We start from the raw sequence: 25665 nt of genomic DNA, 5'->3' as shown, positions 1-25665 counted from the left end.
CGTCGAATATACATTTGCTGCTCGATTTGCAGGCACATTAGAGGCCATAAATATCTGATGTCAAAAGTGAAGTAACCTGATCTAGGCAAATTACCATTGGACAGATACAGAAACAGTACAGAAAGGAGCAGTGCAAAGCAGCATCAGGAAAGAGATGCAGATACAATTCTTTAGATGGTGATATATTTTGTTTTTCATGAAACGGACGGACGAGAAAAATTGGAAATCGCCTGCTGAGGGGATGAATAAATGAAAAGCTTTATGATATCACGAGAAGCAACACAGCACCACAAGCCTACTGGATTTCGGAAATTCCTTTAAGTTCTGGTGTGACTGGTTGAACTAACTTGCACTACAATGTGGATGAACTCTAGAACTGTAAACGTTTTAATACAGAAACAAAAATGAAACATTTTCAACTTTACCTGTTGTCCTGGATTCCAATGTCCACGCTCCATCTGCCATTCCTCTTACTTCCATCTTCTCCCCATCTTCCAGCTTTTTAGGTTGATCCTCTTTATATCTTTCACCACAAATAGTCCTAAGACTGCCTTCACTGACTGAATATCCAATTTGTTGTAAAACTTTGGGTTCTGGTGGACAGTTGTCTTGTATATTCAGGTGCCGCATTTCCCTGAAGAGGGACAGTGAGGCGGGAGTGGGTGGCGGCTGGAGAAAAGAGGCTTGTGCTTGGGAAGTATATTCCCAGCCATCCCCGTCAATCTTTTCTCTCCTCCATTTGAGGTTGTAAAGATAATCAGGGTCTGGGGTCACTACAGTTGGATCAGGTTCTGGGAGGACAGGGGCCCGCAGGGAACTCTGTTTGCTTCTATTGCGTAGTTCTTTAAAGGTTGTGACCTTAGGGCCTGAAGTTGTTTTGTGTAACATGCCATCATCAGACACTTTTCGCAACTCTGTATCTGGGGTAAAGGCTATCAGCCAGTCAAATCTATCCGGACGAGTGGCATTGGCAGGTAGAGTGGATGACTTGAGGGATGGAAGTTCAGATGAATTGGAGGCTAATGGTGGATAAGGGGGCAAAGGTCGCGGAGGTGGAGGAGGAGGGGTGTCAGAAATGATTGAAGTATAATCAAAACTTCCAAAGCTTACACCTTGAATGTCTGTATTGCTAAGACCGTTACTGTAATATGAGTAAGGGGATAAGGTGACATTGTCTCCAAAGCTACAGCCACAGCCATGATTACAGTTTCCACCAGTTCTCTTACGACGTCTTGCCATTTCCGTGAAGGATGTTGTTCTGTTTGTGTCTTTCTGTTCTTCTTTCGAACCCTCATTTTCACTGATCACATCTAATTCAAACTTCACACTTGATGACTTGTCTTTCCCGGCTCTAGTTCTCTCTCTCAATCTGGAATCCAGCTCCTCATTCACACTATCTTCCTTTTGTGTTGTATTTACTCTAAGTTCTCCCATTTGAGACATCTCAGGTATGGACTCTTTCTCATTCTCCAAAACCACATCTACACAAACACCCAACTCTGGACTAAGTTTAAGCAATTCAGCTTGGGTAAGGCCTGCCAGTGCAAGTAATTTTCGTATTTCAACATCCAGTGCATGAAAAGTTGGAGGGGGTGGGACTGATGGCGGCGGTGGGATACCTGTGGTTAAGACAGGTGGAGGTGGTAGTGGAGGAGGTCTCGAGGTTGGAGGTGGAAGGGAGTAGGGAGTCTTTTCTCTTTCAAGCTCAGCAAGCCTCTGTGCCTCCAGACGAGCCTTACGCCGTCTTCTAGGAGGAGGAATAGGTGGTGTGGGGGAGGTGAGAGTGGCGGAGTCAGTATTTATAGTAAAGTAGGGCACCGGTTGTGATGGAGGAGGAGGAAGGGCAGGTGGTTTCAAGGTTGAAGGTGAAGAGGATAGTATAGGCAATGTAGGAGCAGACACGGCTTTGGTGAAAGCAGTAGTTTCATAGTTGGATGAGACTGAAGAGACATGTCCGCTGATATTTTGAAATGTGTGTGATTCTGGTTGGGCACTTGAATCTCTTTTTGGAGGTTTTGGGGGCCTGGGAGGGGGAAGAAGATCCAGTGGTGATGGAGAGAGAGAATCAGTGGCAGGGGTCTCATCAAGGTCAGATGGGGCTGTCAGATCCACCCCTGCATCAGAAAATTCTTGGGAATCACATGATTTGTTGCTTTTATACAACTTCAATGAAATGTCAATGTTGCCCATTTCATCCAAAACTCTGGGGATATCCTCATTATTGAAGTCCAATCCTTCTTCCTGAAGTTTCAAGAGATAAGACAGTTTTACTTCTTTGTTGACCCTCTGAAGCTTCTGTTGGTGATCCAGTCTATCTCTGACAATCACCTCATTGTCCAGTTCCCAATGTGCCAACTTAACAATTCGGTAGAATAGATTCACTTTGCCCAACTCTTCCATGGAATCCAAAAAATTAAGAAGATTGACTTTAATACATGTTCCTTTTTCTCCCTTCCTGTCCATGTAGTCAGAACAGGGGGAGGGTGGCGCTGAGGGATAGCCTTCGTCAATAGAGCAAGGAGAAATTGGTGGTCTTGTCAAAGGATTGTGATCCATTGGTAAGACGCTGGACTCAAAAGAAGGAAAATGGGTAGCAGGGGTATGAGAAGACTGATAGAGCTCAGGGTCCTCTTGGTCCTGTGATGACAGTGAAAATGTATCAGGGCAGTCGCACTCCAGATCTGAGCAACTGCTAATGGATGTGGAAGAAGATGAAGTTGAAGATGTAAGAGAGAAATCCAGCATGGAGTCTGGGCAATTGCCACACGAAGGAACAAGAGTATCATCATCTTCATCCTCATCCTCATCCTCATTACCACCATTACCATTCACATCAACATTGCCATTCACATTAACACCTTTGTCACCATTCTTGGAGTGATCTGCATCTTTTTCATCCATATTACCATTTACTTCATCTCTCTCTTCCACTGGCACAACATTAGGTTGCTTTACTTCTAGCTTGCACTCATCTTCTTTAACATCTTGTTTTAAAACAGCCAATTTATCATTGTGAGGAGGTGGAGGTGGTGGGAGCTTCATTTGTTGTCTAATGGTTACAGTGTTATTGTTGTTATGGTTGTGATTAAAAAGGCTGTTGCTATCCTGAGGTGAATGGTCATCACAACATAAACAAGGTAGGCTGGGCTCGTTGCAGTTTGGATCCACAACTGGGGCAACGTTTAATACAGTGCGGCCACTTTTTGGTTTTGAGATTGCTGGTATTGCGTGAGCACCAATCCTTTGTGGCCGCACCAGTTTAGGCTGAACTACCGGGGCTCTTGCACCTTGACTGGGGCCCTTAAACCTGGAAGACTCAGGTGGCCCCCGAGTGACACGACGAAGTGATGCTGTGCTCTTGTTTTTCTCCTCCCTCTTGGTCCCATGGCTTGGTTTTTCCTCTGTGTGCCTATTGTCGAATCTGCGGGAACGCGGGGGCACGGATGGACGAGAGGAGGAGTGCATGGTGTGATTTTTTATGTGCAGAGAATTTGGTTGTTTGACTAAGAAACCTGTAAATATATGGACATCTTGGATCCTATTAGTACCTGAAATAGCAAGAGACATCTGTCAATAAAGACATTATTCAGGAACACAAAAGTAAAAAATATTTGGGAGGTGGCCAAAACATTTTGCTATCTAATAAATATTCGTAGATAATAGTGACCTGTTACTTTTGCACTGTCAAAAAGGATGTGTTGAATAATAAAAGAAAAATAACACATTATGAGTAATATATGTTTGATTTTGTGTTAGATAAAGAAAAGGGACTACACAAAGTTGAGTTAAAAGTAACATGTGTTGTCCTTGTGAATGTCTGCTTGATTCCATAAGGCTTCAATACACATAGGCCAATACACAAGTCTTTTATAATGATATACATTACAATATATACCAGAATACTATACAATAACATATACTGTAGTCTACCATATTTTAAACATAACATTAGGCTAAATATGGTATTAATCTAAAAAAGTTCATTATATTATTTAATTGACAGAAATGCTAACTAATATTCCCAACTGGTTTAAATGTAGATTATTGCCTTCTGAAATTAGATAACCGTGTCTCTATCTTTCCTTATTTGTTATACATTAATAGTTTACATAAAAATGCTTTTGAGCCTATATTAAGAAACGTAACAAATAAGTGTTTTCACAAAATGTAGACGTAACATATTTAGATATTTCACTGTAGGTAAAAATCTGATTCTCAAAAAGATGTGGCATATGTAACGTTAGGCAGCAGAAAATCGTAGCAATGGCTAATGCCGAGTTCTCCGCTTTCCATACACACCACGGGCAACGCTGCTCGCATCTATGTCCTTGGATACAGAGGCCTAGTCTGCGCTTTAGTCAACAAACAAGGTTTGATTTAATGACCTCTAAATATCTTATTGTGAGAAATCGTACATTACTAGTCTGTATATATGCAGTCAGGGTTGGCTAATGTTAAATATTGACGTGTTTAACGAAAATGATTTCTAACAGCACATCTGATGACATTAGTTGAATCGCACTGCCGTGTCATATCTTCCGCAGTCTCTGATAGCTCCAAAAAGCAGCCGGACACTAAAATTGTAGTAGTAAATAACAAACGTATTTGTGGTGTAGATTTGATGCGGCCAAAATAACGGATAGAGGAGAAAATCCGACAAAAACACAAAGGTAATAAGGAAATTGTACCTCATTTTCGAGAGGAAAGAAAACACGGCTTCCTGCTCATGATTTTTATTCCAGCGCACAAATGTCTCTCCCAAATTATCACACAGCGTTATTCCCTTTCTATCGCTCCGTCATGTAGCCCTCCCCTTTCTCATCCCATCCATGTGACCACACCCCTCAGCAGCATCCCTCCGTCTTCTCGCTTGCCGAAGTACAGAACCAGTAATGGTTGTGTCATGCTATGGCGTAAATGTATGTAATACTTAGCATTTTCATTACTAGTTAAAACACTTGCACTGTTCCACTCCAAAGTCATTATTTTAACATTTTTTGCATCACTTACTGTATGTGATATTCATAAACCAGCTTTTGTATTTAAAATATTTTAAAAAATTGTAAAATAATTCTAAACATCATGGGTTTTGCAGCTCCATCTTTCTCTTGATGTGTTTATATTCTACATCTGCCATGTAGGCATTTGACAGTCATAAAAAATATATACAAAGCTCTTCACATTTAGATGGCCCCTTTCAATGTGGTCCACATAGAGGGTCCCCTTTCTTACCTCAATACACTTCATTTGTAAACTCACTGTGATAAGCAAGTCCTCATAAAACCTGTTCTCTTACACAAAAACATGTATTTACTGTAAACACATCTAAACACAGAACTACATGAAAAATGTTTGATCAAGTTCTTTATTAAAAGCACAATGCTGCCTTTCGATGATAAGGTTTACAGTAGTGATGAGGTTTTAGAAGAGCAACATAATAGACTAAAAGAGAAAGGTTGTGTAACATACAAAACCAATCATATCACACAGCTGACACTGCATGCACAGATTTACATGCTATAATAAACCTTTCATATCGTTTTCAAATTAAGAGCATTTAGGACCTTGTGAATATATTTAAAGTGCAGATAAAATCTACCGTTTCCATATTTAGTGAACAACTAAAATAACCCACATAGCATCGAACTGACCCAAATCTGTGTGACAAAAAAATCCAAACTATTTATCTCACGATGCCTTTCTATAGTCTTTCCAGTTCACAGATCCAGACGTCATTTGTTCCTCTTATATATTTTCTTGGCAAAATTAAGAAAAACAGCATGAGGAAGATTTTTGGCATGAAGCTGGATGAGTTTTTGAAGGCGCTGGTAGCTCTCCTCCTCGTGTTGATGGTACCGGATTGGCATTTCCAGCGTATCATACAGAGCCTTGACCCTTTCAACACTTTCTGCATCACTACGTCCATAACACACCTAGAAGGAAACATTATTTAAATCAGATAATAGTGAACCCTTCCATATTACCAGTGTTTTTAGAGATTTCATAGCTGGGGTGTGCAAGGAGGTGTGAAAGGTTGTCCTACTCTTTCTCACCTCTAGTTCTGCCCTCTGCTCAGGGGTCATGATGCCCAGCGCTGTCACCACCAGCCAGCTGCATTTGTTTTCCTGGATATCTGTGCCGATCTTTCCAGTTACTGCAGGGTCACCATAGCAATCTAGGTAGTCATCCTATTAATGACATCAAGTTTCAATAACCGTATTACAGCCATGACATGATAAAGTCTGATTATATGAGAATATAAATGTGGCTTTCAATTCATACCTGTATCTGAAAGAACTCTCCCATCTCGAGCAAAATTGTTTTAGCATTATTGTGTTCCGTCTCATTCTCAATTCCTGCCTGTAATAAAAAATTGAATTCTTTAAAGAAACATACACAATACACATATGCAAAACACAAAAACATGACAAGCTCACCATGTACATTGCTGCAGCAACAGGGAGGTAAAAGGAGTAGAATGCTGTCTTATATTTTACAATGGCTTTGTACCTGTGGCAAACACACTGTAAATTAGTCAACGATAATCAATTGGCAAATAAGATTTTTTTGGACACTCCTAGTCTACGGAGAACAATATTATTTTCTAAGTCCAGTACAATTTGCCCTATGCAAATACTTGTCTTCTCACCTCTCCATGGTGAAGCGGTCAAGGTCGATTTTATGTGGCGGTGCAGTCATCAGATCTAAGGCTTGACCCAACTCTGTCTGAAAAGAAGTCTTAAAAGAAGAAGATGCAGGTTTAAGACAGTGTCTATTAAACAAATTGCAGCTTACGTCATACAGGGAGAAGAATGTTGTTTCATGAAAATGTATGGTTTAGCTATAAGTGTGCAATAAATTAAAATGTCTACAAATTATATCGATCTACATGATGAACTATGGGTGTGTCACCTCAGTAAAAAGCTCCAGCAGGTGAATGTAGTAGCGTTGTCCTCTACAATGTCTGCGAAGAAGGCGGTAGATTGCCCCCTCCAGAAGAAAAGCATCATTAATGGCATCCAGACCAATACCCTCCTGATATAAACAGATCAGAGATTAGAACAGAAATTAAATACTTAGATAACAAGTAATACATCATTAATCCATTCCATTCTCTACCCATGTTAGTATGTTTTCAAGAAAATGGTTAAAAAAGATGAAACATCTCAGTTGAATATTTAAGGGATAGTTCACCAAAAAATAAACAACTTTCATAATTTCCTCACCTTTATGCCATCCAAACAATGACGTCAATTGTATGGAAACGAAAAAAACACTGAGACATTTCTCAAAATATGTTACTTTGTGTTCCACAGAAGAGTCAGCTTTTCAATTACATGAGGGTGAATAAATCAAATAATATTTATTTTGGGGTAAACGATCTCTTTAAGGGGATAAAATACAACATTGTATTTTACAATGGGATACACTAAAAAACATGATTTTCTTAAGCATTAAATCAAAACCAACTAGAAGATGATATACAGTCAATATGAAGCAATGTTTATCATTATACACTCTAATGCAATTTTCAGCACAATTAACATTGATATTAAAACAAGAACAAGTCAATCACCTTCTTATACCAACAAGGCTGTCCCCTTCGTGTCACAGATGCGTCCATGATGTCATCAGCCACCAAGAAAAATGCCTGAAGCTGCGGAGGAAGCAAAAAAAGGGTCGGACGTGATATACATTCTCAGATTTAAATTGCTGTAGCTCAACTCCTCAGTGGCAGACAACTATGAAGCAATTAAAAGATTATATAAGGTCCCATCTTTACACACCAGTTCAATGCACCATCCAACCAAAAGTGCATGGTGAATTTCAACAGGTGACAGCTTGGGCGGCGACACCAGCTCGCGTAGAGAGCCAATCACAGATAAGCCTCGGTTCCTCTTGCCTCCGGGAGCATTGTACCGAAGCACCTGCAGAAAAAATGCCTTTAAAATACCTTAGAACAACAAACAATAGAAACTAACAGTCCAAATCAGATTCTTTGACTTTTTTGTGGTGAAACCGTATTCAAATAAACTGTGCTTTATGTTTCTGCACTGACTCACTTTATGCAGACGTTTCATTGCTTAAAATCACACTTAATCACTTCCTATGTTTTTATACTCATGTTGTGTGATGTGCTTTTAAGAAGCACGCTGTTTACCCTAGTGGAGCTTTTCTCTGTTTTAGTCAATAGCAATGTTTCTCCACTCAAAAAGAAAGGTTTTCTGCACCTCTTTGAGTCTGTTGATGGCATCAGACAGAGCTGGATCAGTGAAATCTTGCTCTGTAAGTTCAGATACGAGAGTGTCAAACTCCTTGTCAAAGAGTTGGGCATCAGACATCACTTTCGCCTGCTGATGAACACCGTTCGTGGTTCTGCTGTCACCCTGAAAGGAAGCACACAAAATAACAGATGATATGACCCAGATATGCTTATTTGGTCACACCATATGAGATATTATCAATTCTTAAAGAGTGTTGAAAATTCTCTTTTGCACTGAATGTATCCATTGGCTCTATGTAAACAGGGCGTCAGATTTTCTTGGTGATTATTGAAGCAAGATTACAGTATTACATTATTATTTAGTAACCCACGCAATGGGCTTCAAGTACAGTTAGTTAGAAATAATTTAATAGTACATCGCTGGCAATCATCCATTACACCTTACTAAGCAGTCGCAATGTGTAACTTACTGTCTGAAGAACAGTAAGTTATAAACAATTTTATGCAAACCGCTAAGTTAGATATTTCTTAGGCGCGATGCAATCAAACGCAGTCTAAGGCAAATGTAGCTAGCTTAGCTAAGAAACGAGTGTAAGCTGTGATTCAAACTAGTGTTATCTGAGATAAACCTGTCAGTGCCATTTGCGATGTTAATTTTGACTTACCATTCCCAAACGGTCCTTGTCTTGCACTAATGACACACAGGCATATATGCGTGCTTTTATTTCACCTGTCATACGAAAGTCAAGACGGCCCATTAAACCGAAGGCGTATCGTATAGTGTAGTTTCTCAGTTCATTCACTGCCGTTAGCCGTTAGATAAATAAACTTCAACGACCGAAATGCATTGCGGATGATCCGTTTCCACGTCCACGCAAGAGCTCATATGACATCTCGGACGCCCATTGGTTACAGCCATCGAACGAGGATGGGCCCTAGGAAATTTAACCAATCGAAATAGAACATTTCCAAGCCGAGGGTGGAGTCAATGTAAGTGGACCTATCATACTTTACAAAGCATAGACATAAAAAAGACTTGCGATCTTACAGAAACACGTACATGGCTTTTTAATTAATTCTGTACGTGGATGATGTTGTTTTCATTTACAATACATGCTCGCTGTAATAAATTATACAGCTAAACTTATAATTCACATAATGTCATGTGGGTATTTGAATTTGTCCTACTTTCGGGACCGCTGTCACAACAAAAATGTGAATTTCTATTGTTTGGGCCAAATAAATATTAAAATGAATGAACTGCACACGTTTTAACAATGAGATGACTTGCCCCAAGACATTTACTGTATGAACAAATGCTCTTTCCCTGAGACCACTGGCAACCTTCTGGTAAAAAGGTGAATATACCTATATTATTTAGTTTTATTTCATTCTAGGACCTCCTGCATTCATGTGTAATACAAAGCACTTCTTGATTATTTTTTTTTTATTTTTACTCCTAACCCACCAACAAAATCCAAGCACCAGCTTCACGAAAGAAGAAAAAAGCAATTAAAGTATGGCACCATTCATTTAATAGATTGAATACAATGAAAAATTGAATAATCCTATCCACAATTAACCTGTGCATTGGTCTTTAATCAGATATATTTACACATGGCCAATATTCCCACACAAACAGTAAGCAGAGTTGAAACTGAATCTTTGGCGTCATTTAAAGGGGTCATTTAACGTGGTTAAAACGAATATTATTGTTTGCTTTAGATGTAATACAATGTGTATACAAGATTTACGATTTAAAAATGCTATATTTTCCACATATCGTACATGTTTGTATCTCCTCTTTGCTTCGCCTGATATTTTACAAAGCTAATCGCTCTGAAAAGCGAGGTGTGCTATGATTGGCCAGTTCACTAGTGCGTAGTGATTGGTTGAATACTGCATGGAAATGTAACGCTTCTTATAGTATTCAGGACATCAGGTTCCAAAACTACTGACAGGTGATAAAATGCCATCGATCTACTTATCAATTCGAGCCCTAATCTGATCCGGAAAATGAAGATCAAGCCGATACAACTTTGCCAGCGTGACTCGAGCAGGATGTAAAGGACTGGTTAAGAGTTGCATTTGCAGATCACACAACGAAATAACAACATCAAACTCAACTCACTTTTAATCTCCAAACACTCTTTTGCAGTAGAAAATCCTATAAATTTCAAGATTACAGAATGATAAACACTAATTATTTAAAAAACTACATTTCTGTAGTCTTGTTGATCACATTAACCGAATACAGAATAGAGTCTAAATAGTTTATGCGTAGAGGGGTGAAAAAGATAAGTTATTGGACAAAGCAAAGGAAACCTTTTAAATTAACAACAGTTGGGAACATATCAAGGTATATGAAACTATAACGGCAATTAATAAAATATCTTCCCAACAAACATCGTATACTCATTTCCAATAAACTAATAACAAGATATTTGTGAAATGATCTCGCTGACATCATTTTAAAACTATTAAAAGCCATTTTGTATAAATGGCTTTTCGTAATGTATAGACATATGTGATTGTATATCAGCAAGCAGAAAAACAAATTCTTCTGTGGTAAAAACATCGTGAACATTCCCTTTTGACCTGTCATTTTTCCCTTTCTCCCAATTTTTTCAGCATAATGTAGAATTTGTCTATATGGGAACGCATACTCTGTGTTAACCATGGGTGAATCGTGTGTGTGTATTCCCCGTCTCATTTATCATTGTGCATTGGAAGAATACTGTATAAATATAAACTATACAATAATATTTGTGTGTTAAATTTGATCATATTTAATAAGCTATAGTTCCCCGTATTTTTTCAGGAGTCCTGCACTCTAAAATGAACACTTCAACTTACACCACTCTGAGACTTGAAAGGGTTAAGGATCTAAAGGCAGCTTTATTAAGGTAAACAGGCAATAGGTCAGGGCAGGCAGCGGTACACAAAACAGTCCAAACATTTAAATTCAGGTATCCAATAGGTAAACACTCATAAATGCCAAGACTTAGCAATAACAGAATGATTGAACTAGGCTTAAATTGACAGAGGTAATGACACACAGGTGAGAATGATCAGTGTTCAATGAGATTAGGCAATAGGTTATGGGAAATGTAGTGAATAATGAAAGTCCCGGTGTAGGGGAGAGTGCTCTCTAGTGGATTCAGGGCACTTCAGGTGACAGACGCAGTTGTATTTACTGCAATAATTGAAGGGATATTTAATTCATTGTTACTTTAAGAAATAATGTCTTAATAGTATTAGTTAGCATAAACAGTCAACATTTGCATACATCAAAACGATTGGTTAACTTATTAATCAATAAATTCCATACTTAAAAAATTCAAGTGCACCTACAGTAATATTTAAAATGATCAGTATCAAATGTTGTGAGGAATACACAGTCCTAGCACATTAATATTTGGATATTTGTTATTTGTTTGTTATTTATTGAAAAAACGAATTGTAAATACTTAAGGGATACTTCACCCAAAACATGTCATCATTTGCACCCCCCTCCCTAAACTGTTTGCCATCCTAGATTCTTCAAAAAGTCTTCTTTTGTGCTCGACTATAGTGGAGCAAGCTCTGTTTGGTTATAAGCATTCTTTAAAATATCTTTCTCTGTGTTCATCAGAACAAAGACATTTATACAGATACGGAACAACTCATAGGCGAGTAAAAGTGGACACCATTTTCATTTTTGGGTGAAGTATACCTTTACCCAACCACAGGCATCTCCACCATCGCTTTGGCGTCTTTATCATTTGAGGAACTTCTGTCAAAATTAGAAGAGGCTGGTCTTGAATTATCAGAAGAAGATTTATGAATTTCCCTCTTCCACTCTGAAAGCGAGGATTCAAGTTGGGGTGTTGCTTGTTTGTTCTTCGTAATGTTTTTATTCAGTTATTTCAATTCCATATGTATGCCGTATACTAGCCGTATTAGTTATTTCTGTTTTCAAATTGTTATATTTACCTGATTTATATTTTCTTATTAGCCTACCTGATCAAATACAGTTTATTTATAACAGAGATGTTCAATCATATTGTGTTGTATATTCATTCATTGTTATTGTGTTCAAAATATTGATCAATTGCTTTAGGAAATTAATAAAACCTTTGTTTCTTTACCAATGACTTCTCAATGTTCTTATCTATCCCAAAATAATTGTTATATCTTGAATATTTACGCCACTTCACAGTGAAACCATAAAAGACAGACATAGCAGGACAGCTAAAAACATTCAAGGCTTAAATGTATTAAATACATTGGAGAGAAACGTTATCACAACTCTTTTTTTTCTTTAGATTCCCACTTGTAGCCTACTGATTGAGTATTAGGTTCATACAGACTAACTAAACAAAGAAACAGACATGAGAAGGCAACATTTAGATTAAATGTATTACAACATTCTGTATCATGAAGTCTTTCATTTCAAAAGGTTTACAGAAAGAAATACTTTCTCAGACAATCAATAATCAGAGTTCCAGCTTCACACCTTTACTTCAAATTTCTTATACTTTTTTTTTATTAAGTGAAGAGAATTGAGAGGATATAACAAGCACATGCATATGGTAGATACTTATTAGAAAAAGATTTTCATTCAGTTTGTTATTTTTCAATAAAGCACAAAAAAGCTCAAGTCATTATAAATGTAAAATGTATAACTATTTTTTGCTATGTCATGATTAACTACTGCATTTTCACTAATGCATTCTCCAATAGATTTTAAAAGACTTCTCCAAAGTCTCTTTCCTGAACTTAATCATGGCGCTAGCCACAACAGGGTTCATGGGTTTGATCACAGAGATTGCACATACTGGGAAATAAAATTGTTTAGTATGCTGCAATGTGAGGTGCTTTGGATAAAAGCGTCTGCTAAATGTGTAAATGTCAAAATCTTTTCTTCGAATGGTCATCTTATCTTCAGTTAAGTGAAACTCTTGGTTTATCCATCTTCAGGATGTCTTTTGTTGATTTACGTAAGGTAATTTTCTTAATGGTCTGCCTTGCTTATGCAGGCCAATGGTATTATACCGTATGTATGGGATGCAATGGTTCAGTACCTTTTCCTAAGCATGAAGAGCATCTGATTTGGTCCACTCTAGCTCTAATGATTGTGATTATACTTCAAATTAATGTTGTATCATGTGGTGAGCAAATATATAATTTCTTCAAGCATTGCAGCCTTACTCGTTCTAAAAAATTTATCCTCATACAGTTTTTGTTACTTTTGACTAATAAGGCGATAATCTCTCCTCTAGTTAATACAGGATGCTGCTGGAAAGCATGTTTTCAGTAATATGATTCTACATCCTCCTCACAGAATCCAGCTTGAACAGCCTCTTGAATTTTCTTGGTTTCCTCTGGAGGAGCAGGGGGAAGAATGGCCAGCAACTCTCGATCAATCCTCTCCAATCTTGCAGCGCTCTTCCTTTCAAATACATCTTTATTTTTTAGAACAAGCATTAAGATTCCTTTTTGTGCAGCATCACAGTCATCCTGTAATTTTAGTCGCTCCTGCAAAAATTCTGGTTTACTTTTATCCATGACCATCAGTTTGCCCAGTGAACTGACACGGTCTATTAGATACTTGTTGGAAATCTCTGTGTATGTTCCTGAGATCACATTGACCAGACTGGCAATGTCACAGGCTTTGAAAGCTTGTGTGTAGAGCAAATCTTTTGAGAAGAGCTTTGCGTTGTAAGTGGTAAGGGCTTGGGTTTTCTCAGATGCTGAGACAAAATTTTTAAGAGTTGTGGTAAGGCTTGTTTTGACAATGTTGGAAACCATTTGAAAGAAGCGAACCATCTTCTCCCATTGTTCCTTTACTCTCCCCATGGCATCCATAGCTTTGACCAGCATGTCTATGGTGGTTTTGAAGTCAATATCTTTGAGTTCACAATTTCTCATAGTAACCAAAATCTCAGTTAGTTCCTTCTCATTCTTCTCTAGATTCTCCAAGCTCTTTTCATATGTCTCTCTCGTCTTGTTTAACTGAGCTCGGTTCTGCTCTATGGTGAATCGTGCATTATCTGTTGCTTGCTGTAAAGGACTCGTGTTCTCTGAGCTGTTTTCATTTCTATACATCATTGGAGGTTTTGGTGAAATGGCTGGAGATTTTGTTGTGTCTTTGCATTTGCTGTCAAAAACACGGGCTGAGTTGATCAAATCCAAGACCTCCTCAACTATCTTCATGTTTATGTCTTTGTCACATTTGCCTTCTGGTGCATATTTTGCTAGATGATTGCATATGTTAATGCCCTTCTGGCATAACACCTGAGCTTCAGACTTTCCTTTGCAGTCATTAATTTTGCTCAATTCATCATTAATTATTTTGAACTGCTCTTGAATGAAATCCGTTTTTGTAGTTTTCTGTTTCTGAACATAAAGATTTTTCCAGTCAATGTCATTATCCCTGCTGCTTACATTCATTAACTCTTTGATAGCCTGTGCGCATTGTAGAATTTCAGCGGACTTACTACATGAGTTTATTTCATCAACCAAATCTCCTTCAGTTTGCTGACCTCTAATATTGCTCACAGTATTAGAAATCTTTTCTACTGCTCCAGACGGATTTCTCACTGGGTGAGTTATTAAGGATGTCACTCCATTAATAAGGGCTGAAATACTCTGTGTCATCCCACCAATAATACCCATAGTCATCATACTCAGACCACCAGGGAGAGAATCCATAGCTTTCTGGTAGTTCACATGAGTCTCCTCCAGTTCCTTCTGCAAGGTACTCATTGATTTCTTCGTCCTTTTATTTGCTTCTTGTGCTGACTTCTCTCTCAGTTTGTTCTCCTCAATTTTTTTCTTAATAACCCCCCTCTCCTCCCCATAGAAGTGCTCTGTGTTCAAACATGCTTCTAGGAGCTCTTGGATAATCACAATGACATCCATGAAATGCTTTTCCGTTTCAGTAGACAGTTTAAGACATTCATCTGCAATGAGCTGGATATTATTCAGTTGATCTGGAAGATGTGCTTGAATGATCTCGTCATTGTCTTGGAACAGAATCTTCACAGCCATCTTCATGTAATCTGGAACTTGGGCAGTATGGAGACGAATTTGGTCCATGCTTGTATGGGCTTCATTAAACGCCGTCCAACCAGAGTTACATACTTGCATAAGACAAGCTCGAAAGGATTCTGGGTATCTGATGTATTTGTAACCATCTTTAGGTGGATTCTTATTGATGGAGAAATCTGTTACAGAAGAAATAAATACCAGCTCTCCCATGATAGCTATGGATAGAGGCGCTGGTGTCAAATACTCTTCCCAGTTGGCATAGGGCTGCATTATAAGTTTTGTTTGGTTTCTCATGTCCTCAGCAGAAGTAAGGCTTTGAGCTGTCTTTGAAATTATGGAATCCATAGCTTCTCTGCTTCTGTTCAAAACAAACAATTATAATTAGTGATTTTGTCATTTTTGTAAAAAAAAAATTCAGAACAAACTTTTTAAGACATGATAATAAGACATTTTTGCTAAGATTTTTTTGTGGTGAGAAGGGAACGAAATGTCACCATGGCAACACATTGGGGAACGTCTCCGCATGACTGTGTTTGAAGCACTTACGTCAAAATCAGTGGCACTTAGTGACTTCTCTTCCGGGGAGGCAGGAATGCGAAGCTCATCAAAACATGTATTTAGCCCATCATGTGTCGGCCCCGTCTTGTCAAAATATGTATTCAGCGTATCATGTGAACCATGTGCATCATCAAAAGGGTTTATGATAAAAGAGACACTCACGTTTGCCATATATTTGGACATGATGACAATTTTGCATTCCTGACTGAGTGAGAAGTCACTGACCGCCACTGATCAAAATTGTCCAATCGTGAGATTATATGTTATAGCCGGGATGATGTATGTACCAGGAAGTATAAACGGGCAATCATAGCGTTTCGGAAGGAGGGACTTTAAACAAACCGGAAAAAGCAGAGCGTTTTGTGAGAAGACGTACAGCAGTGAACAATATGTGAAATATAAAGCTTTTTTTAAATCTAGAAACATGAACATCCATTGTTAAACACCCTAAAAACAAACATAACCTAAGCATCGAAAACAGCAAAAAGAATGGCCGCTTCATAATATTGACCAAAGACAACATGAAGGATTTTTATGGTGGTTTAAATGTGCCTTTGCATTTGATATGCTTTGTGATTTCATTGTTGATCACCAACTGTGCATAATATGTTGAAAGTATAACCAGTGTGTGAGTTGAGTTAAGGGCTGATTTTGAGTGAACTTTCTGTAGAAAATGATATGTGTGTGTGTGTAAAGATCAGATTACACAGAGCTCGTCGGAATTTGGTAGGGTGTGGGGTTTCATGTGATGTTCCACAGATGATCGGGAAAGCAGTGTGAGCTGCCTGGTTGGCTAAGGCAGGACAAAGGAGAGAAAACGGATTGGACAGATTCCAGGCTGCGAAGCCCCCAGCGGCAAAGAAGAGAGAGGGCGACAAATACTATAAATACGCTTTGAAATTGTTTTTCTGGGTCGGTTGGTCCTTTGTGAGACATCGGTTTCGTTTATAAGAGTCCGAGGCAACCCACCCAGCTGTATTTTGAATCTTCTGATCAATAAACTTCAAGATTTTACTTTGACTGGCCTCTCTCCAATTTTGAATGCGCAGAACATTGCTTTAAATGTTCATCAAACACAGGGAGGCCAGCGGAGGAGGTTATCGCCACAGTCAGAAAGGCAATCTTCCTCCGGTATGAAGAGAGTTTGTACCTGGCGGTGGGGCGCTGCGGGTCTGCAGCTGGATACTGTTGGTATTGTGAGATTTATCGTGCCGGGGAGTCCTTATGAATTTGAATTATAATGGTTCCCTCATGCGGTCAGATCATATCCTCCTCGTGCACTCATGTGTGATGGCGAGACGGCGTTGATTAAATATTTAGATTTAATTTAGATTTTAAATGACGCAACGTTTTTAACGTTGTTTGAAACAATTATAACTCCATACAAGCGCAAATAACTCTACAGATTTAATCTTCATGATAATGTTGATCTTTGACGGAAATTAGGTAAATTTAAATGTGTGTGTGGCATTATTGCTTATATCACACTTACTTTCTGCAATCTAACTTGAGTATTTTGGGATGACCATTTGTGTCGCCCCTCCTCAAATACACTTGCGTTGGCATGGATCAGAGTTCTCCTGTCAAGTTTGCTTTATATAGATCACAACATTTGCTTCGAAGGTGGCATACAGTCTACGTTTCCAGATCCGTTTTGTTTACGCCACGTTTATAAATGCCCCCTGGGGCCTCATGTATAAAACTCGCCTTAGATTTCATTCTAAAAGTGTACGCACGCACAAAAGCTTATGTACAAACGTTTTCAGATTTATAAAACCATGTGTAAACCAGAACCTGTGCAAAAATCCCTTTGTAAATCCCAGTCAGAGAAAGATTGTGCGTGACACTAACACCGTCAAATGTCAAAGAAGACAAAGAAAATATGAGACGCGGATCAATCGGTACCTGAGAATGCATCATGAGCAGGTACGTTAGATAGAGAGAAATTGAATAGAGAAATTGAATAGAGAAAGAGAAAGAGAAAGAGAGAGAGAAAGAGAAAGAGAAAGAGAGAGAGAGAGAGAAAGAGAAGAGAGAGAGAGAAGAGAGAGAGAGAGAAAGAGAGAGAGAAAGAGAGAGAGAAAGAGAGAGAGAAAGAGAAGAGAGAGAGAGAAGAGAGAGAGAGAAGAGAGAGAGAGAAAGAGAGAGAGAGAAAGAGAGAGAGAGAAAGAGAGAGAGAGAGAGAGAGAGAGAGAGAGAGAGAGAGAGAGAGAGAGAGAGAGAGAGAGAGAGAGAGAGAGAGAGAGAGACTTTGACTTTTAAAGTGTTTTTACTTAACAATAAAGAAACATTACACTAAAACCGACAACTTCATTAAACCACAAACACAAACATCACATTAAAAATAAAAAAATATATGTATATGAAATATACAAAAAATTAAAAATACATAATAAATAATACAACTGCTTTCAAATGTGTAAGTTTAGAAGGCCATTGTCAGTAACCTCGCAAATACAGTTATTACAACCCCACTTCCAATTGAACATCTCTACATTTTCTGTCAGTTTAAAAAATGCAAATTCTATTTTAACCCGAGATCTCACTAGTCCAGCCAAGATCATAACCACATTACTTTCTCCTTCACTACTCAGTTTTCTCTTTCTTGACAGCCAAATTGCAAGTTTTGCTTGGCCATATAAAAAATTCTGTAAAGCAATTGGTTCTTTCTTGCTGGCTTGATATTTAGGACCATATATAAACACCTTAGACGTAAATTCTTGGCCCAATCCGTAAGACCATTCTTCCAGAATACTAAAAAGAGGTAACAATCTTTCACAATTCAAAAATAGGTGAAAAATAGTTTCCTGTTCACCACAAAAAGGACACTCTTTGTTTATGCTTGGATCAAGGTGTGCTCTGTGTCTGTTTGTAGCTATTATACCATGCACAATCCGCCACTGTAGATCACCTGATCTTTTATCAATGGGGGGCTTGTACAAGGTCCTCCAGCTGCCTTTCGGTGAAGTATCCAACCCTAGCTCTTCTTGCCATTTAGTGTCTTTGAGTCCTTCAAGAGTCTTAAGATGTAAAACCTTCACACATATAGTGTACAACGTTTTCTTACTTGTGTCACAAAAAAGACCCAACTGCGGTATTTGAAAAGTAAGCAAACTTCCTTCTGCCTCTTGCCATGTCCCAACTGCAGCTGAAATTTCAAGCTCTGGGAAAACAAGAACAGTTCCTTCTTCTGGACATAGTTGCATAAAGTCTTGTGGAAGCAAGTCTTTGATTTTGTTCAGCAGGTTTTGCACCAGTCGGGCTGACTTAATGTTGATCTTTAATGCAAGGTCTTCTGCTGATAACCATCCATCCTTCTTTAGTAAATGGCCCACCTTGGTAACACCTGCATTCCACATTAGATCTCTAAATGACATTGACTGCAATAGTTCCACCTCCATTGCAGGGTTGCACAGAAGAGGTTCTTCTCTCAGCCACAGACCAACTCTTGAAACGTTAAACACTTCCCATGCATTCAGTACTGATCTGTAAAAAGTTGATAATCCTGTTAAATTTAGTTTTTTAGTGTCCATAAGAAATAAGTGACGGTCCAGTAACATTCTGCCTGCTCTTCTCAAAACGGCACAGGCTACTTCAGACCAGGAAACACCTTCACCATATAATAGTCTCTGGGCTGTCTGAAGTCTGAAAGCTTTTATCCGAGATTTTATGTCCACTAATCCTTGGCCTCCTTCATTTCTTGGCAAAAACAAAACTGGTGCTCTCAGCCAATGTTGGCCGGACCAAAAAAAATCTACAATATGTTTCTGAATAGTGTTTACAAGATCATGAGGTGGCTCCAGTACAGTCATCTTGTGCCACAAAGACGAGGCTACTAAATTATTACAAATTAGGACCCTTCCCCTATATGACAGCTGGGGTAGCAGCCAATGCCATCTAGACAACCGAGCACACACCTTTTCCACTAAGCCTACCCAATTCAGATTCCTATATTCTTCAATCCCCAAAAAGACTCCTAGATATTTAAAACCATTTTTTCCCCACTGCAATCCAGCCGGCAGCAATGGCCCGACCTCTTTGGTACTGCACCACAGGGTATTACTCTTATCCCAATTTATTTTGGCAGATGCAGCTTTTTCAAAGACTCTTAAACTCTCTTCCAAAAAAATGACATCATCTCTATTCCTTATAACTATTGTTACATCATCAGCATAAGCTGATAATTTAATAGAATGCTATGAAGCGACAGTGTTTACCTGTAACCCTGTAAGCCCATTTCGCAGTTTACAAAGGAAAGGTTCAATAGCCATACTATAAAGCTGACCTGAGACTGGGCAACCTTGTCTAATGCCTCTCAGTACCTTTATAGGATTGCTCAGGCCACCAGCCATACCTATCAAACAGGTAGCATCAGTGTAAAGTAACTTTATCATAGAAACAAAACTTTTACCAAACCCAAAAGCTTTCAAAGTTTTGAAGAGATACGAATGATCCACCCTATCAAACGCTTTTTCCTGATCCAATGATAAAACACCAACATTACTGTCATTAAAAAGAGCATAATCTGTGATATCTCTCATCAAATGTAAATTATCAGTTATTGATCTTTCTTTAATGCAGTATGATTGATCTCTGTGTATTATTTCACTAAGTACCTTATTTAGCCTATTAGCTAGGCACTTAGAAAGAATTTTATAATCTGTAGACAAAATAGCCACGGGTCTCCAGTTCTTTAACACGGCTAAATCACCTTTTTTAGGGAGCAATGCCAGCACTGCCCTTTGACAACTTATGGGAAGTACTCCTCTGTGAATGCATTCTTTAACTACTTCAAAATAGTCTGGGCCAATCAATGACCAGAAAGCCCTGTAGAAATCAGCAGGAAGTCCATCCATTCCAGGTGCACGACCTATGGACAGACTCATCATAGCAGCAGTCACTTCTGAGAAAGAAATATCCATTTCAAGCTCTTGTTTATGTTCTGATGAAATACTAGGAAGGTCTCTCAGCAGTTCATCTGCAGCCTGACCATCCAAATTGTCTGCAGCGTAAAGAGTAGTATAAAAGTCCACAGCAATTTGACGCATTTTAATAGGATCTTCCGTATATTGACCATTGTTGTCCTTCAACCGATACATTGTCTTTTCTTGTCCAGCTTTATGTTCTAAGTTGAAAAAGTAAGATGTAGGACCATCCATGTCCCTTGTAGACAAGAAACTGCTCCTCACAAGAGCTGTTTTGACTTTAACATTTAATAGTGTACATAATTTTTTCCTTAATTCAGTCCATTTTTCATGTAAAGGAGCAGAATTATCGACAATCATCTTTTCCTCAACAACATTAATTTCTTTTTCGATCCAGTCTAACGTCATTTTCATACACTCTGTGGAATGAGAAACATACTGCTGACAAAAACCCTTAATATGTATTTTTCCAATCTCCCACCACTGAACAATGTCAACAAATCTTTCCTTTTCATTTCTCCATGTTTCCCAAAAACATTTAAAAATGTCATTAAACCCCTTATCACACAAGAGCCCTACATTGAATCGCCAAAAACAACTCTTAGGAGCTCTATTTTCCACACTGCAGTCAACTGTAATTAGCTTATGATCAGAAAAATCAACAGGGATGATGCTGTTGTTCAATATTCTGTTTTTTATATTTTCTGAAATGTAAAACCGATCTAAACGTGCAGCAGATACCGTTTTGCTGTTAAATTTCACCCAAGTATAGCGTTTGACACCTATATTACTCTCCCTCCACACATCATAAAGATTAAACGATTTAATGACATTCGCTAAAAACAAAGCAGATGCCTGATGAGTCTCCTCACCATTCCTATCTAAGGTAAAATTAAGCGTGCAATTCCAATCTCCTCCCACAAAAAAAAAATCACCATCTTGTTGTTGGCTTAACACTTGTTGCAGTTTAGTAAAAATATGAGTTCTTTCATTCCCTATATTGGGGGCATACATATTTACAAATACAAAAACAAGATTATGAATTTCTGCTCTCACTACAAGTAATCTTCCTGGTTCTACTTCAATTTTAGAAATAATCTTAACCTTCAAGGCAGACGAGAACAAAATTGCAATTCCTGCACTCATATTGGACCCATGGCTCAAACAGCTTACACCATCCCACCATAAACCCCAATCTACCGCATTCCTATGGTCAGAATGAGTTTCTTGCAGAAAGACTACATTGATATTTTTCAACTTGATCATTTCTATTAACTTCTCACTCTTAGCTTTATCTCTCAATCCATTAGCATTAAGAGATCCTACTCTTAAGACCCCCATTAAGAGAGATAAAAAGAAAAAACAAAAACAAAAACAAAAAAGGAATACAGAAAACCAAGATAATAGACAAGCCATGGTGATTACTTGTCTTTCCCCCTCGTTAACCTCCCCTTTTTAGACTTTTGTCTTATTGTTGTTACATACTTCTTTAAACGAAACCGTTTCTGTTGTGACAATTCTTTGTGAGAGCTATTTTTTCTCACCCATATCACAGAAGCCATAAACTTTTCAATATCAGGAAAGAATCTCTCAACCTCAACTCCTACTCTTCCTTTAGTCTCATCTAGGAAAGTGTTAATTTGTTCCACTGTGTATAAATCTTCTTTTATCGTATCACCACTTTCAGACCATTGCTCATCACCCACATCAGTACATTGAGAAAGTTCATCCAAATCCTCACCTTGGTCCTCCACCAACTCCTCCTCCTCTATCCCTTCATACGTGTCCTGTCTATCAACCTCTGCAACATTTACAGCCTTCCGTTCAGCACTTACGTCAGCATTTCCAATATGACTACAACTCGGTTTTTCATTAACTGTGATGTTGCCTAAAATACCACTCACCTCACTTGAAGTCTTCACGCCCTTCACTTCGGTTATGTTGAAACTTCCATTACTTTCCTTGTCTGCACTCTCCTTCGTTTGCTCTGGTGCTGGCCGATCTTTGTCATTTTTTCCATTTTTATGCGGACACGAAAAACGTTTGTGTCCTAAATCCCCACACTCGAAGCACTTTAAATTATCCGTGCTCGCATATATCATATAGGAGGTTTCACCGTGATTAACACGAAACGCGATCTCTAGAGATTTCTCTGGCGTGGTTAAAAACATGTACACCTGTCGCCTAAAGGACAAAACATGCTTTAACATGCCGTTTTTGCAACCTAGAGGGATAGATCTCACTGGCCCTGCAGGCTTTCCGAATCGCGCAAGTTCTTTCATAATTGTTCCGTTTGGCACAAAGGGTGGTATATTAGAAATTGTAACTTTTGTAGCAGGAGCTGATAGCGGGGTCACTGAAACAAATGTTTCCTTAACCCAAATTCCTTTCACTATTAACTCATTTGCCAGCGTCTCGCTTTTTAAGAACACAACAACTGCTTTGTTCATGCGTGACGCCGAAACTATGTTCACAAATCCCGATTGCTCTCCTACTGCCAACAGCACATCCTCCACAGTAACTCCAGGTTCAGTGACACATCTACAGCCATTCCTAAGTGACAAAGGCGGGTTCCCCTTCAGTCGGTCTCTCGACGTTGTGAGAGACTGACTGGGGTTTGATCTTGAGAACCTACCTTCTCCGAGATAATTAATTAATAAAACGCCAATGGGCTTGGCGAATGGCACGCGCACGCCAGTCTCCGCCCCGTGCATACGGGTATAAAGGAAGATGGCGGCGGTCATTCACTCATCCTTTGTTCTTCGGAACCTGTGTGTTTGCTGATGCTACACGCGATACTCGACTTCGAGAAAAACCTGCTGGATTTATGACGCGGAGCAGCGGACTTCTCCTTTCGGTGGACTTCCCCTGGGCGTTTCGGCAGAAGGCTACAGACCTTAAGAGGTAAGTCCCTCCGGCTACGAGCATGTTTCGTAGCTGTATCCTTGGGTGCGACAGACTCATCCCGGAGTCTGACGGCCATGATTCCTGTGTCACTTGCTTGGGGCTCAAGCATGCTGAGGCAGGTTTTCACTGATGCAATGTCCCGTGTGTGCGGACATAGCAATCAGGGTGTTGCGGTCACGGTTGGCTACGTTCTTTCGAGCGCTGCCACCACCCCGTCTGTTTCCCAGGCGTGTTCAGCTGCCGTTTCGGCGAGGTTGTTCGCTTTGGCGAGCGGCGGGGGTGATTTAGGGACGCGATAGATGTCGCTCCGTCAGCTTCACACTCGCGGACCATCTATACCCCTTCACGCTCACCTGGTTCGTCCCCTACGAGCGGCAGACGGCCGTCTCATAGTGGTAAGACTTCGCACACGGATGATGACGCTATCTCTGTCGCTGCGTCGGACAGCTGCCTGCTGGCATCGGATGCGGAAGAGAGCTCCGGAGGAGACTCAGGCTAAGATGTCGGCCATGCTTTCCCGGGCAGCCGCGTGCATCGGGTTGCAGGGTGTAACAACATCCTCGCCGGAACGCTCGCGGCTAGATGCGCGGTTTCGGGGGCGTGGTCAAAAGCCACGCCCCGCTCCGTTACCATTTTTCCCGGAGTTGCATGACGAGTGCACGTGCCGTGGCCTTCGTCGCTCGTAGCGCGCGGTCTGTGGCAGTACGTAGCTCTCATACGAGTTGGGTCGAACTTCCCGCCGTCCAAATCCTTCAGGACTTACCTGAAAAACCGGAGGACCGCCATGGCGTGGAGAGCGGAGGCGGTTCGTCCAGCAGCACTGCAAGTCCTCGACGAGTGTCGAAGAGCTTACGTGCTCTGGACGGGAGTCTAGGTCGAGCCCCCCCAAGTGGCAGCTGTCTGCGGGCACAAGTGGCCCGCGACTGCACGCTCCACGCGGGGAACGTCAACATAGACTCTAGCCGCCCCACCAACCAGGGAAGTCACAGCCACAGAGCCCTCCGGCCTGAAACGCGCCAAAAGGAGCGCATTCCAGGACTTGGCGAGCTCGTCATGCAACTCCGGGAAAATGGTAACGGAGCGGGGCGTGGCTTTTGACCACGCCCCCGAAACCGCGCATCTAGCCGCGAGCGTTCCGGCGAGGATGTTGTTACACCCTGCAACCCGATGCACGCGGCTGCCCGGGAAAGCATGGCCGACATCTTAGCCTGAGTCTCCTCCGGAGCTCTCTTCCGCATCCGATGCCAGCAGGCAGCTGTCCGACGCAGCGACAGAGATAGCGTCATCATCCGTGTGCGAAGTCTTACCACTATGAGACGGCCGTCTGCCGCTCGTAGGGACGAACCAGGTGAGCGTGAAGGGGTATAGATGGTCCGCGAGCGTGAAGCTGACGGAGCGACATCTATCGCGTCCCTAAATCACCCCCGCCGCTCGCCAAAGCGGTCAACCTCGCCGAAACGGCAGCTGAACACGCCTGGGAAACAGACGGGGTGGTGGCAGCGCTCGAAAGAACGTAGCCAACCGTGACCGCAACACCCTGATTGCTATGTCCGCACACACGGGACATTGCATCAGTGAAAACCTGCCTCAGCATGCTTGAGCCCCAAGCAAGTGACACAGGAATCATGGCCGTCAGACTCCGGGATGAGTCTGTCGCACCCAAGGATACAGCTACGAAACATGCTCGTAGCCGGAGGGACTTACCTCTTAAGGTCTGTAGCCTTCTGCCGAAACGCCCAGGGGAAGTCCACCGAAAGGAGAAGTCCGCTGCTCCGCGTCATAAATCCAGCAGGTTTTTCTCGAAGTCGAGTATCGCGTGTAGCATCAGCAAACACACAGGTTCCGAAGAACAAAGGATGAGTGAATGACCGCCGCCATCTTCCTTTATACCCGTATGCACGGGGCGGAGACTGGCGTGCGCGTGCCATTCGCCAAGCCCATTGGCGTTTTATTAATTAATTATCTCGGAGAAGGTAGGTTCTCAAGATCAAACCCCAGTCAGTCTCTCACAACGTC

The 25665-nt window shown here is 40.4% G+C and overlaps 3 protein-coding genes across 3 annotated transcripts in view; all 3 read right to left on the bottom strand.

Annotated features, from left to right (window-relative positions):
• Positions 1-387: 387 nt before the first annotated feature.
• rusc1 (RUN and SH3 domain containing 1) lies at positions 388-4839 on the bottom strand (the record flags this gene model as incomplete). Its single annotated transcript, XM_079469016.1, has 2 exons — positions 4689-4839; positions 388-3548 (listed from the first exon to the last, which is right to left on the bottom strand). The coding sequence occupies exon 2, from the start codon at positions 3463-3465 to the stop codon at positions 388-390; it is 3078 nt and encodes a 1025-aa protein (XP_079325142.1). The 5' UTR covers positions 3466-3548; positions 4689-4839.
• Positions 4840-5110: 271 nt separating this feature from the next.
• fdps (farnesyl diphosphate synthase (farnesyl pyrophosphate synthetase, dimethylallyltranstransferase, geranyltranstransferase)) lies at positions 5111-9084 on the bottom strand. The gene is made up of 10 exons (XM_079470400.1): positions 8890-9084; positions 8232-8387; positions 7788-7928; positions 7577-7657; positions 6913-7035; positions 6650-6738; positions 6438-6510; positions 6283-6360; positions 6054-6188; positions 5111-5933 (listed from the first exon to the last, which is right to left on the bottom strand). The coding sequence occupies exons 1-10, from the start codon at positions 8980-8982 to the stop codon at positions 5733-5735; spliced, it is 1170 nt and encodes a 389-aa protein (XP_079326526.1). The 5' UTR covers positions 8983-9084; the 3' UTR covers positions 5111-5732.
• Positions 9085-12614: 3530 nt separating this feature from the next.
• LOC306901580 (uncharacterized protein) overlaps positions 12615-25665 on the bottom strand; it is a 14091-nt gene continuing 1040 nt past the window's right edge. The window contains exon 2 of the mRNA XM_079469438.1: positions 12615-15617. Coding sequence (XP_079325564.1) covers positions 13520-15604 — 2085 coding nt within the window. The 5' untranslated portion in view covers positions 15605-15617 and the 3' untranslated portion in view covers positions 12615-13519. The remainder of the gene's footprint in view (positions 15618-25665) is intronic.

Source organism: Barbatula barbatula (genome assembly GCF_947034865.1).
Source record: "Barbatula barbatula genome assembly, chromosome: 12".
NCBI classification, from domain to species: Eukaryota; Metazoa; Chordata; class Actinopteri; order Cypriniformes; family Nemacheilidae; genus Barbatula; species Barbatula barbatula.
Note: the sequence above shows the minus strand (reverse complement) of the source record. Positions and strands in the feature narration are given on the sequence as shown.